The 13,600-nt window shown below is 61.8% G+C and overlaps 2 protein-coding genes across 2 annotated transcripts in view; one reads left to right on the forward strand and one right to left on the reverse strand.

Moving 5' to 3' along the window:
• The first annotated feature begins 1,988 nt into the window (after positions 1 to 1,988).
• Positions 1,989 to 6,881, forward strand: LOC105717450 (cytochrome b-245 chaperone 1). Its single transcript, XM_021666341.2, has 6 exons — positions 1,989 to 2,111; positions 3,739 to 3,780; positions 4,340 to 4,413; positions 5,017 to 5,113; positions 6,229 to 6,373; positions 6,675 to 6,881. The coding sequence occupies exons 1-6, from the start codon at positions 2,027 to 2,029 to the stop codon at positions 6,793 to 6,795; spliced, it is 564 nt and encodes a 187-aa protein (XP_021522016.2). The 5' UTR covers positions 1,989 to 2,026; the 3' UTR covers positions 6,796 to 6,881.
• Positions 6,882 to 7,364: 483 nt separating this feature from the next.
• Positions 7,365 to 13,600, reverse strand: part of HEXD (hexosaminidase D) — a 28,806-nt gene continuing 22,570 nt past the window's right edge. The window contains exons 9-13 of the mRNA XM_064369533.1: positions 11,912 to 11,994; positions 10,571 to 10,649; positions 10,380 to 10,481; positions 9,397 to 9,486; positions 7,365 to 9,134 (exon numbers count right to left, since the gene is read on the reverse strand). Of these exons, the coding sequence (XP_064225603.1) occupies positions 8,927 to 9,134; positions 9,397 to 9,486; positions 10,380 to 10,481; positions 10,571 to 10,649; positions 11,912 to 11,994 (562 nt within the window). The 3' untranslated portion in view covers positions 7,365 to 8,926. The remainder of the gene's footprint in view (positions 9,135 to 9,396; positions 9,487 to 10,379; positions 10,482 to 10,570; positions 10,650 to 11,911; positions 11,995 to 13,600) is intronic.

Here is a 13,600-nt window from a genome sequence, read left to right on the forward strand (position 1 = left end):
GGAAAACTTCTATAATGAGAAAATCTTCTCATGCAGTATTTGGTTACTCTGCTGTACATTTCATAAAGGCAGGACAAATGCTAGATGCTTTCCTTTTATTAACCAGGACACAAACTGGGGTGAGTTTGTCAGCATCCTCCAAAAGTGAAGAGAGTTAAAAAATACATTATTATGAATTACAGACTGGAGCACCTGAGGATTTTCAATTCATTGGAATTCCCGTTCTTATGCTCAAATCTTCTTTTTTGGCAATGCGAACCGCTTTGGTTACGCTTCTATGTTGACAAGACGCTCATAATTTTTGGTAAGTTCTTTCCTTTCGGATACGGTTCCCCTCACATTTCTTTTTTCCAAGAAAAGTGGTTCCTTTAGTAGGAACCACCGGCCTCTTCCTGCGACTCCGCCCGGATCCCGGAAGTGCACGGGCCTCGCCCCCGGAAGTCCGCTCGGCTCCGCCCCATCCAGGAACGGCGCGAGGCCCCGCCCCCGGAAGTCCGCTCGGCTCCACGACAATCCCGGAAGTGCGCGCGGCCCCGCCCCCGGAAGTGCGCGCGGCCCCCCGCCCCCGGAAGTACGCTCGGCTGCACTCCAATCCCGGAAGTGCGCGCGGTCCCGCACCCGCCGGTTCGCGTCCCTTTGCTGCCGCCCGGGGACCGCTGTGCTCTCGGTAGGCAGCTGGGCTGGGCGGGCTCCGCGCTTCCCTCCCGCTCCGTGCCGCTTGTCCCGGCGCCCTTGGGCCCACTCCGGGCGGGGTCTGCGTCCTGGACCCGCCTGCGGGCCGTGCTTGTCCCGCTGTGCCCGCTGCAGGTTGGCCCGGTGCGGGGAGCGCTCCGGTGCGACCAGTGGCGCGGGCGGCCCTGCCAGCGCGTGTGCTCGTGTGTGTGCATTTGTGTGTGGAATGCGGGGGCGCCTGGGGAGCAATGCGGGGACGGAGGCCCGGGAGGGAGCCCAGTCGCGAACCAGCACCTAGGGTTGCTTTGTGTGATTTGAACCGCTTGCATTTTTTTCAGGCAGGTTCTCACTCTGTCACCCAGGTTGGAGTTCGGTGGCAGGATCTCGGCTCACTGCAGCCGCCACCTCCTGGGCTCAGGTGATCCGGCTCAGCCTGATAGCTAGCAGCACAGGCGTGCACCACCACACCGAGCTAATTTTTAAATATTGTTTTGTGGAGACGGAGTTTCACACGTTGCCCTAGCTGGTCTTGAACTCCTGGACTCATGCGATCCGCCTGCCTCGGCCTCGCAAAGTGCTGGGATTATACGCATGAGCCACCGCGCCTGGCCTGAACCCCGTATTTAATGTCAGAAATTTGATTCGACTTTGCAGAGAAATCCCTGAGAAACTCCCCAGAACGGGGTCCCTGGAGCCTTTGTTTGGAGCGTACTGTTTAAGCTGGCAGGGCTGCAGCAGCCCTCGCAGAACTCCCCTGTGGAGGATTGGCCCCTTTGGTGACTCATTGGTTCTGGCCGTTTTCGGACCCTCTGAGCTTTCAGCAGGTGGAGGAAGGCAGAGAGAGAGCTGATATTCTTGGTCCATGCCAGGACGGCTGAAGCCATGATAGGACTTTCAGTTCCCTTTCTTGGCGGAGGCCAGCACAGGGGAGAGTGGGTGCTGATAGGTGCTAGAAGCTCGAAGGCTGCTGGGGGCTGGCGGCCTCCTCAAGACGTAAGGTTTCCAGATAGGACAGGGGCAGATGGTGATGCAGCTGCCGCTCGTGAGTCTGAGGGGGGAAGCAGCCTCCGTGCCGTCGGTGTCACTGTGAACGGAAGAACGGTGTCACTGTGAACGTTCCCTTACACAGGAAACGCGGTCTGTGGGGGATCCAGTGGTGTGCCCAGCCACAAAGACCAGGTCACAATGGCTGATGGTGTCTGGGGCTGCAGGTGGTTTGTTGGGGGGCCTGCTCCTGGCCTCCCGTCTGGGTCTGATGGTGTGGGCGCCTGCTTGTGGGCAGGCCCAAGGGCAAAGCTGCCTCTGTCTGTCCCCAGACCCTCCTCCTGTAGAGAGTGGTGCCGCCGTCCCCGGGATGTACATGCAGGTGGAGACCCGCACCAGCGCCCGCCTCCATCTGAAGAGGGCTCCAGGCATCCGGTCCTGGTCCCTGCTGGTTGGTAAGGCTCTCCACGTCCCTCCCCTGAACCAGAAGACGTTCAAAAAGGATGAAAATGAAACAAAGTATTTCTTCTTTTTTTTGTTACCCTGAAATCTAACAGCTATTTTGTTTCTTTGTATCCACTTGGTTTTACAGATAACGCATGTCTGTCTGGTCCCCTTTTAACCATTAACACCCAGAGTATTTCATTCATGCTCGATGAGCTTTTCCAAGGTCACCATATTTGCCTTTGCGCTTGTTTTGAACCATGTGATGGGTGATCGTGGGTTCCTATTTCTCCTCTTCCCTGGTCCTCAGACCCCTTCACAGGACTCACAGTCCTTTTAGCCTCCTGTCCTCTGTCCCCACCCACCAGTAGGGTCCTGTACCCTTGAGGACAGCTGTAGTTGTGTTGGTGGGATGGTGGGAGGCGTGGTGCTGGCTGTGCTCAGCAGCTGTGTCTCTGGAATCCACCTTTCCTATGACCCGCCATGGTCTCCTGTGTGTTTTTCATGGCACACTGTGTTGTAACTCTTTGTGCACAGTCTTCAGAACTCACCGCGTGCTGCTGGAGTAAGACGTGGGTCAGCTCTGGAGCCTCCAGTGAATAGTGTATGCTGTGTTTGGTTTTTGGTTTCTTTAGTGATAGTGTCTCGTTATGTTGCCCAGGCTGGTCTCAAACTCCTGGGCTCAAGCGATCTTCCTGCCTCGGCCTCCTAGGTAGCTGGGATTCCAAGTGTGTGACATTATGCCCAATTATACTGCATTTGTCTGTGTGTGTGTGTGTTGTTTGTTTGTTTGTTTTGAGACTGAGTCTCACTCTGTCGCCCAGGCTAGAGTGCAGTGGTGCAATCTTGGCTCACTGCAACCTCCACCTCCCGGGTTCAAGCGATTCTCCCGCCTCAGCCTCCCCTATACTGCATTTTTGAACCAACTTCCTGGCTATCTCCCCTACTTTGAACCTGGTGGTCTGTAACCCCCCACCACAGCTGTTCCTACAGTGAGAAGAGCCTGCTCATTGGGCTGTGGCTCCTGGCCCGCTGCACGGGGGGAGGAGGCGGGGCTTACGGGGCTCAACAGGCAGGGAGGAGGCGGGGCTTACGGGGCTCAACAGGTAGGGAGGAGGCGGGGCTTACAGGGCTCAACAGGTGGGGAGGAGGCGGGGCTTATGGGGCTCAACAGGCAGGGAGGAGGCGGGGCTTATGGGGCTCAACAGGCAGGGAGAAGGCGGGGTTTATGGGGTTCAATAGGCAGGGAGGAGCCGGGGCTTGCGGGGCTCAACAGGCAGGGAGAAGGCGGGGCTTACAGGGCTCAACAGGCAGGGAGGAGGCAGGGCTTACGGGGCTCAACAGGCAGGGAGGAGGCAGGGCTTGCGGGGCTCAACAGGGAGGAGGCGGGGTCTTACGGGGTTCAACAGGCGGGGAGGAGGCGGGGCTCACGGGGCTCAACAGGCGGGGAGGAGGCGGGGCTCACGGGACTCAACAGGCGGGGAGGAGGCGGGGCTCACGGGGCTCAACAGGCGGGGAGGAGGCGGGGCTCACGGGGCTCAACAGGTGGGGAGGAGGTGGGGCTTATGGGGCTCAATAGGCGGGGAGGAGGCGGGGCTTATGGGGCTCAATAGGCAGACAGCCACTTTCTCTTCCTAGGAATCTTGTCGATTGGCCTGGCTGCTGCGTACTACAGTGGAGGTAAAGCACTCCTTACCCCCCATAACTGTCTCATCCGTTTGGAAAATAGAAAAAAGAAGGAAAAGCTGTCATTTGTGACTGTCCAGGGGGCAGCCTTTAGGGGAGGCACCTCTGCCCTTCGATCGTTGGTGGGCCCCACGCTCCTCCACGTGCTGGTGTTCTGGCACACCCATCCCGGCCCAGCACCCAGCCTACATTTCACTTCTTACGTTTTCTATGTTTTGGGTCATAAAATAGTCTCAGAAAGATGCTCTTGAGTATGCCTAAGATCCAGCTGTGGGGTGAGGGATACTTCCCACCTTGCCACCATCCCTGGGCCTGCCCAGATGGGCAGAGGCCCTGCGCACCCCACCTGCCTCTCACGTGGACTCTGGGGGTCACAGCTGGGTGGGTGTGCTGCGTGTGGGTCCTGAGTGGCAGGGCAGCAGCACAGGAAGCTGCCCAGGGGATCCTTGCAAGCCTTGCCTCTGGCCAGCATCTGGGGGAGGCTGTGCTGGGCGGGGCCTCCCGTGGGCACGTTCCTGGGACTCAGAGGCTGGCGCCCTATGTTCGTCTCCAGATACCCTGGGCTGGAAGCTCTTCTATGTCACAGGCTGCCTGTTCGTGGCTGTGCAGAACTTGGAAGACTGGGAGGTAAGTTCGGCTCAGGTGCAGGATGAGTCCAGGGCCGTTCAGCTCCTGGGTGTTCTTGCAATGGGAATGAGGGGAGGAGGAAAGGCCTGGTGACCTAGCGCTTCCCCGTCCTGAAGCGTTGGTCCTTGCTCAGAGGTCTCTATTCATCGGGACTTGGGCCCTGCGCTCACCTGGGACCACAGTTGGTCAGGGAGTCTCCCGAAGGCATTTTTCTCTTAGAAGCTCTCCATGAGACTGTCTTCCCCAAAGTGCTTTCTTCCCAAAGTTGCCACTATGGGGTGTGAGTCAGCTTTCCCCGTGGCCGGCCCTCCCGCCTCGGAGACCCTTGTGAGTCCTTTCAGCCTGGCCCGCTGCTGCCCTCTGACCTCTGTGCCCTGATTTGCTCGTCCCGCTGCCTCCCTGCACATCTGTTCTGCCTGCAGAGTGGAGCAGGTGTCCACTGGACCCGGCCCCCCCTTTCCTCCACATTTCCCAACAGGAGTCGGGTTGGCTGCAGATGTCTGGCTCTGGCACAGCAGCATGTGGGCTTCAGGGGTTTGGGTTCTGACTGGGAGGGCCCCTGTTCCTGGAGGTTCATGGTGGTCAGTGCATATCGGTTTCCAGGAAGCCGTCTTTGACAAGAGCACGGGGAAGGTTGTTTTGAAGACGTTCAGCCTCTATAAGAAGCTGCTGACTCTCTTCAGAGCAGGCCATGACCAGGGTGAGTTGAGGGGAGTGCGGGGACATGGGACACAGGCGTGGCACTGTGGGCGTCTGGGTGACTCACGGGGCCTAGGGGGGCCTGGAAACGCCGAGGGTCCAAGCTCGCCTGCTTGGTGACCAAGGTTGAGTCCTGCCTGCTGGACGCAGGGTCCCACGGATGCCTCTACCTGCTTGGCGGGGTCTGGAGCCTCCTGGGTCCTTCAGAGGTTTGGCCCCTAGGCAGGGTGGGAGGATGGGTTTGGCCCACCTGCGCTCGGGTGGCCTGTTTAGCCACTTGTCCCCAGGTGCACTTTGGCCCCTGAGGGCAGATCACAGGGCAGGGCAGGGAGAGCCTTGGCTCCTCCAGCTTTCCCGTGGGTTCTACTGGACCTGCAGTAAGGGGCTGGGTGGTTTGAGGAACCCCCACCGTGAGCCTGGGCACATCCCAGCTGTGGTCAGCACTGGCTTCCTGTGGAGAGGCCTCGGGGTCCGGCCACCCATGCACAGCCCGAGGGTGGGATGGATTTGGGAGACCACAGTCGCTGGACAGTCTTGGGTTTGGTGCCACCCTGCTGCACTGCTGGCAGACTGCTTCCTGGATCCCTGCAGAGACCTGGCCAGGGCATTGGCCCCATGTCACCCGCGGCTTTGGGGAGAGCAGATGTAGGCCTGGCCTGGGCTGTGGGAGGCAGCTATGCTGCTTTCTGACAGCCGTTAAGGCTGTTGGGGCCGCAGGATGGGGCCACCCCAGTCCCCGAAGAGGTGGCTTCCCTGAATGGCCACAGGAAATTGCAGGGTGGCCCTGGCTCAGCAGCCAACCTCAGGGAAACCGGGCGCAACAGTGCAGCATAAAGATGTTGCCCTCGCCCGCCATCAGCACTCCCAGGAGAACCAGCAGCCCGTGCACCTGGCCCGCCAGCCTGCACTGTGGGCACGTCCTTCCCACCCAGAGGACCCTGCACCGCCGTCAGGGCCACAGCAGTCCTCCGGGCCCAGCCTGACAGGGAACAGCACACACTTTTGCTACCAACCAAGCGTGTCTGTTGCCCTTGACGGCGCCAGTGGCCCTGGTGCGACTGCCGGGCAGCATGTGTGGGTGGGGACGGCTTGACCACTGACCGTGTCTCCCTGCAGTGGTGGTCCTGCTGCAGGATGTGCGTGACGTGAGCGTGGAGGAGGAGAAGGTCCGGTACTTCGGGAAGGGCTACGTGGTGGTGCTCCGGCTTGCGACAGGCTTCTCCCACCCCCTCACCCAGAGTGCGGTCATGGGTCACCGCAGGTAAGGCTGCGTGACTTTGATCTGGCCAGAGCTGCCGCCGAGTGAGGTGACTCCCGTTCCTGACCGCCCAGAGCTAAGGGGCAGCTGGGAGAGGAGACACGTTTGTGGACGGGTCACAGAGGGGCCCTTGGGAAGCCCCACTGTGGCTGCGGGGGTGGGACCAAGCCAGGAAGTGCTGGGTCCAGTTTGGGAGTCCCAGGGGCTGCTGGAGGAGGGTGACTGAAGGGGAGGCTGATGTGGGGTATCGTGGCGCCCTGTGCCGAGGTGACCTGACCTTCCTCCTGTTGTCGGCCTCGCCCAGTGATGTGGAAGCCGTTGCCAAGCTCATCACCAGCTTCCTGGAGCTGCACTGCCTTGAGAGCCCCACGGAGATGTCTCAGAGCAGTGACAGTGAGGCCGGCGACCCTGGGAGCCAGAGCTGACAGCCCCGTGCGCCTGTGCCTGAGCACCGCCCACAGAACCCTCGGCCTCAGCCTCCGACGGCACCTCCGGCTGAGCCGGCACCTCTGGCTGAGTCGGCCTCTTGCCTGCTCCTGCTGCTGCTTTCACGCTGCGTGAAACGGCAAGCTGGACCTTCTCTGAGGGGCTGGACAGGGACTCTGTTGGTGTTGGAAGGGGGCTCAGAAGTCAGCGAGTCCTCCGGGAATCAGACAGTGGCCCCGGCTTGGGCAGTTCGGGCTGTGAAGACAACGGGCTGCACGGCCCGGACTGGACAGCTCCACCCCTGGCCTCTGAAACCAAAAGGACACCCAGGCTTTCTCCATCGTGAGGCCGGGGCCTACCTTCCTGCAGCTGGAGGTCTCCCAGTGAGACCTCAGACGAGTAGAGAGGCGGGCTGGGTCCCCGTGGGTGCCGGTGCCGTGCGACGTCCCTGACAGTGTCCCCTCGCTGGGTGCATGACCCCCGCGGTCAGGTGCTTTCCCCGGGCCTGCCTGGCTGTGCATGCTGCGGCCACACTGTGGAAGCTGCCCCTTCCCAAGGACCCGCCTCCTTTGCTGATGCCAGGATCTTGGTGCACAGACTCCTGTATCCCAGCTGTCACCACAGAAAGGTCTCTCTGCTCCTCACCCTCAGCCTCAGCAGAAGCTGCTAGGCCAGAAAAAAGGTCAGCTCTTCTAACATTGTGCAGCGCTTAAAAACCAGGAGCTCCAGCCCGAGTGCAGTGGCTCATGCCAGTAATCCCAGCGCTTTGGGAGGCCAAGGATTTGGGAGGATTGCTTGAGGCCAGGAGTTCAAGACCAGCATGGACAACACAGCAAGATCCAGTCTTTACAAAAAAACACCAACCATAAGAAAAACTGGGAGACTTTCTGCAGAAATTGAGTTCCAGCCTCTCTTGAACCTGGGAAGACCTGGTGGGGGGAGGGGGCTGGGCTCTCGGCTGCACCCCTGCAGGAGCTGAACCCGCCGTCCTGCCCGCCAGTGCTCTTGGTCTCCTGAGGTCCTACCAGGTGCAGTGTGCACCGAGCGTGCCTGGCTTGGTGCCGTGGCCTCCGAGCTGGGGACTCCTGGGCCCTGTGAGCCCCCAGGCAGCAGCCCCAGGAGTGGCTGGTTAGGAGCAGGAACGCCTTTGCCCCAGGTCTGGCTGCTGCCTCAGTGAGAGCAGACAGGAAAGGGATGAGACCCTCCTCAGCAGTGGCTGCCAGCCCGTAGCTGGGGGACATGCTCCCCTGAACATGCCAAAGTTACCTGGGTTTTTTGTTTTGATTTTGAGATGGAGTTACGCTCTTATCTCCCAGGCTGGAGTGCAATGGTGTCATCTCAGCTCACTGCAACCGCCGCCTCCTGGGTTCAAGTGATTCTCCTGCCTCAGCCTTCTGAGTAGCTGGGATTATAGGCACCTGCCACCACACCTGGCTAATTTTTATATTTTCAGTAGAGACGGGGTTTCACCATGTTGGCCAGGGTGGTCTCAGACTCCTGACCTTAGGTCATCTGTCCATCTTGGCCTCCCAAAGAGCTGGGATTAAAGGCATGAGCCACTGTGCCCAGCCCAAAACTAGGTTTTTAGATGGTTAAACCTGAGATGTTTTTTCTTCCTAAAATGAAAAGTGTACGATGCAGTCATCTGAGGTTTCTGGCCTGTTCACCCCTGGCTGTAGGAAGATGCTTTAGGTGAGGAAGAGGAAGCCGCCCTCGCCGGGTCCCTAACCGGGTGCTGTCCCAGCCAGGCAGCTCCCTGACATAGGTGCTGTCCTGGCCCTTCCTCCTCACCAGCCCCAGGGCTGCCGTTTCTTCCTGGATGCAGGAGGGACTGAAAGCAGCTGGAAGCTGGGGGAGCCTTCAATAACCCTTCACGTGTAACTGTGGCTTCCCCTCTTTATTTCAGAATTGGTGTCGTACGTGCAGGTCACAGAGTGGGTGTCCCCGTGCTGCTTCCTTCTGTGTTTTCTAGTCTCTCCCCATGGGGCTGCCCAGGGCCCGCAGGAACTGCGTGTGGGCCAGACACTGCTGGGCCAGAGGGCATGATACCTACGTGGGCCCCTTTTGCTGGGCCCCAGGCCTGTCCAGTTGGCTGCGCAGAGCCCCCCAGCGCAGGCACGAGCTCTTCTCTCAGGGGTCCTGAGCAGCGTCCCCACCGGGGCCGGTGGGCGGGGGCTGGGGTGCGGCCGCCTCGCTGAGGTCCTGTAGCAGAGCTTGCAGCCGCTGCAGGCTGGGGTGCACATTCTCCTCCAGCCACTCCTCCACGGCGTCCGGGTAGAAAGCCAGCTGCAGGGCGGCCTCCAGCTCCCGCACGAGGGCGCTCCACTGCGCCAGGAGGCTGGGGGTGAGGGCGCCGTGAGCACAGAGTATGCACACTCGGGACTCGCCCTCAACCCCATGGTCAGTACTGCCTCATGCCTCAGTTTCCCTTGTGTAAAATGGGGCTACTGACTCCATCTCATCCGTGTGTTGGGAGGAACAAGTCAGCGACAGGTGCACATCTGAGCCCAGAAGCCCGCCCCTCACCCTCCTGCGCTGCGCTTTCACGAGCTAAGGGACGCGCAGCAGTCGTTGGCAAACCCACGGCTGCAGGGCCTCACCCGAGCGCTGCGGGCTGGATGTGCTGGACCATGACCGGGTGGATGAGCTTCCGCTGGCGGTGGTAGGGGCTGAACCAGCCGGTTACGTACCTGGGGCAAATCCACACACAGGCGTGCTGTGCTACCAAGGCAGCCGTGGGGCGGCTTAACAGTAATACCTCAGAAATGTGTAAGAATCGGATAGACGTTTCTAAGTCGCGCATCCCCTGGAAAGTCTTTGTGAAGGAGGACGATGCCGCCTCCGTGCTGGGGTGGGGGGGGTTGGGGGGACTTGTGCACCTGCCCTCACCTGCACCTGTCTGCTCGCCCACACCTGCCAACTCACCCGCACCTGCCTCCATCCACCTCCCACCCACACCTGCCTGCTCAACTGCAGCTGCCCCCGTCACCCACACCTGCCTGCTCACCGACACCTGCCTCATGCCTGCCCGCTCACCCGCACCTGCCCCCCACCCGCACCTGCCTGCTCACCGGCACCTGCCCGCCACCCGCACCTGCCCCCCACCCGCACCTGCCCCCCACCCGCACCTGCCCGCTCACCCGCACCTGCCCCCCACCCGCACCTGCCCCCCACCCGCACCTGCCCCCCACCCGCACCTGCCCGCTCACCCGCACCTGCCCGCCACCCGCACCTGCCTGCTCACCGGCACCTGCCCGCCACCCGCACCTGCCCCCCACCCGCACCTGCTCCCCACCCGCACCTGCCCGCTCACCCGCACCTGCCCCCCACCCGCACCTGCCCGCCACCTGCACCTGCCCCCCACCCGCACCTGCCCGCTCACCCGCACCTGCCCGCTCACCCGCACCTGCCCGCTCACCCGCACCTGCCCGCTCACCCGCACCTGCCCGCTCACCCGCACCTGCCCCCCATCCGCACCTGCCCGCTCACCCGCACCTGCCCGCTTACCCGCACCTGCCCGCTCACCCGCACCTGCCCCCCACCCGCACCTGCCCGCTCACCCGCACCTTACCCACACGCTCACCTGTTGCCCTCCAGCAGCATGTCCACGGAGCTGCGCAGATGGAGGCTGACTTGTGTGACAAGGGCAAGGATGCTTCTGCCAGGGAAAGAGCCGGCCCCCTCCCTGCAGAGAGCCCTGCTGAGAACAGCTGTCCCCAAGGGAGGCGGAAGGGGAGAGGAGGGCGGGGAGGGGGAGGGCCTCGGGGTACTTGCCTCACAGCGTCTGTTATTTCCAGGCTGGAAATCCCGAGAAGGTTCTCCGTTTTTGCTTTAACATCTTCATCAAATCCTCCTGAAATCAACCACAGGCAGGGCGGTTGGGGGGTCTTTGGAGGAGAGAGGGTTACACTGGCACTGGGACCTGCAGGCCTGGGTGCCGCGGCAGCAGGTGGGCAGCACGGAGAGCCACTGGCCAGGCCCAGCCCCGAGTGTGCTGGCCGAGGGCGCCTGGGGCAGACGGGCCTGCTGCTTCTCTTTAAACGTGAAATATGTTCCTTATATTTAAAAACGAGAAAATAGAAATAAGACTGTGTTGGCAGCAGCACCACCCGGACAGCAAGTGGCCCCTCCTGCTGGGCGCAGCCTGACCTGCAGGTGTCCAGGGCTCACACAGAGTTGCCACTATGGTTTATACAACCAATGGAATATCCTGGAGCACCCGGAACAAACCCATGAGGCCTGCGGGCACCAGCGTGGACAAACCTCCCAGTGTCCGTGGAAATACTCGCTGGGAAAGGCTGGCGGCCGGAGGGCAGTGCCCCAGTCACAGGGGTGGCAGGTGGGGCCGTGGCCAAGGGACACTGCAAATACCATCAATATTAACACAGCTCCTTAGTGTGGGGCACGTGTGTGTCTGTTCTATCATCTCCGCCCCTTTCTACGTATTCTAAGTAGTTCAGAGTCAGCAGCTGAGAAGTCAGTCTGATCCATTCCATGTCCTGTCACTGGCCACACCCCCATCTGGGCTGCCAGCCTGTGGGCCCCGCTGTCAGTGCATAGGCACCACACAGTAGCTAAAATTTCCTGTGTGGCCGCAAGGCTCATCTTGCCAAGCCCCCTGCGACCCCTCCACCCGCACGGCTCATCTCGCCACACCCCTGCGACCCCGAGGAGCACCCTGTGCCTGCCCCTGCCTGTGGGTCCTGTTGTTCCCTCAGGCGACCTGGAAGTGAATGCTGGGTCCAGGGCCTTCCAGGGCTGGATGCCTGAGCCCCACACCTGCTCAGCCAGGTGTTGAGGACGTTTCTGCAGCAAAGGTAGAGCCGCTCCCCACGTCTGACCTCTGCATGCATTTCTGCGGGGTCACTGTGTCTGAGGGGTGCACCCTCAGAACTCTCCAGTCTGCTTTGGGCTTAGGCTTGGAGACTGGGCACAGGCCCAGCCTGGGTGGACTTCAGGGCAGGCGGGTGGCTGAGCTGGGGTAGTGAGACCACCCTCCCCGTGAGAACCACCACAGTCCAGCAGGGTGTTTGGAGCACTGGGCACTTGGCCTCCCGTCCTTCAGGTCTTTCTGGGAGGAGCCAGCGGGGCTTGGGGCGGCCAGACCAGACGTACCCCGTAGAAGCAACTGCAGACAGGCGGCCAGGGACGGGACTCCTGCAGGGAGCAGCTCACACAGCACAGAGAAGTGGTCGTACCTGGGTCCATGAGAGGGGTGCTCAGCTCCACAGCCCCCCAGCCTGACACAGGTGTCCTGATGAGAGGGGTGCTCAGCTCCACAGCCCCCCCAGCCTGACGCAGGTGTCCTGAGAGCGGAGCTCAGCTCCACAGCCCCCGCCAGCCTGACACAGGTGTCCTGATGAGAGGGGTGCTCAGCTCCACAGCCACCCCCGAGCCTGACACAGGCGTCCTGAGAGCGGTGCTCAGCTCCACAGCCACCCCCGAGCCTGACACAGGTGTCCTGAGAGCGGTGCTCAGCTCCACAGCCGCCCCCAGCCTGACGCAGGTGTCCTGAGAGCGGAGCTCAGCTCCACAGCCCCCCAGCCTGACACAGGTGTCCTGATGAGAGCGGTGCTCCGCTCCACGGCCCCCCCCACAGCCTGACACAGGCGTCCTGATGAGAGCGGTTCTCAGCTCCACAGCACCCCCCAGCCTGACACAGGCGTCCTGATGAGAGGGGTGCTCAGCTCCACAGCACCCCCAGCCTGACACAGGTGTCCTGATGAGAGCTGTGCTCTGCTCCACGGCCCCCCCCACAGGCTGACACAGGTGTCCTGATGAGAGGGGTGCTCACCTCCACAGCCCCCCTAGCCTGACACAGGAATCCTGATGAGAGGGGTGCTCAGCTCCACAGCCACCCCCGAGCCTGACACAGGTGTCCTGAGAGCGGTGCTCAGCTCCACAGCAACCCCCGAGCCTGACACAGGCGTCCTGATGAGAGGGGTGCTCAGCTCCACAGCCCCCCAGCCTGACACAGGCGTCCTGATGAGAGGGGTGCTCAGCCCCACAGCCCCTCAGCCTGACACAGGTGTCCTGATGAGAGCGGTGCTCAGCTCCACAGCACCCCCCAGCCTGACACAGGTGTCCTGATGAGAGGGGTGCTCAGCTCCACAGCCCCCCAGCCTGACACAGGTGTCCTGATGAGAGGGGTGCTCAGCTCCACAGCCCCCCTAGCCTGACACAGGCGTCCTGATGAGAGGGGTGCTCAGCTCCACAGCCCCCCCAGCCTGACACAGGCGTCCTGATGAGAGCGGTGCTCAGCTCCACAGCACCCCCCAGCCTGACACAGGCGTCCTGATGAGAGCGGTGCTCAGCTCCACAGCCGCCCCCAGCCTGACACAGGCGTCCTGATGAGAGGGGTGCTCAGCTCCACAGCCCCCCTAGCCTGACACAGGCGTCCTGATGAGAGGGGTGCTCAGCTCCACAGCCCCCCCAGCCTGACGCAGGCGTCCTGAGAGCGGTGCTCAGCTCCACAGCACCCCCCAGCCTGACACAGGCGTCCTGATGAGAGGGGTGCTCAGCTCCACAGCCACCCCCCAGCCTGACGCAGGTGTCCTGAGAGCGGTGCTCAGCTCCACAGCCCCCCAGCCTGACACAGGCGTCCTGATGAGAGGGGTGCTCAGCTCCACAGCCACCCCCCAGCCTGACGCAGGTGTCCTGAGAGCGATGCTCAGCTCCACAGCCGCCCCCAGCCTGACGCAGGTGTCCTGAGAGCGGAGCTCAGCTCCACAGCCCCCCAGCCTGACACAGGTGTCCTGAGAGCGGTGCTCAGCTCCACAGCCCCCCAGCCTGACACAGGCGTCC

Source organism: Aotus nancymaae, unplaced genomic scaffold (genome assembly GCF_030222135.1).
Source record: "Aotus nancymaae isolate 86718 unplaced genomic scaffold, 86718_ANA_hifiasm-v0.15.2.pri h1tg000089l, whole genome shotgun sequence".
Taxonomy (NCBI): domain Eukaryota; kingdom Metazoa; phylum Chordata; class Mammalia; order Primates; family Aotidae; genus Aotus; species Aotus nancymaae.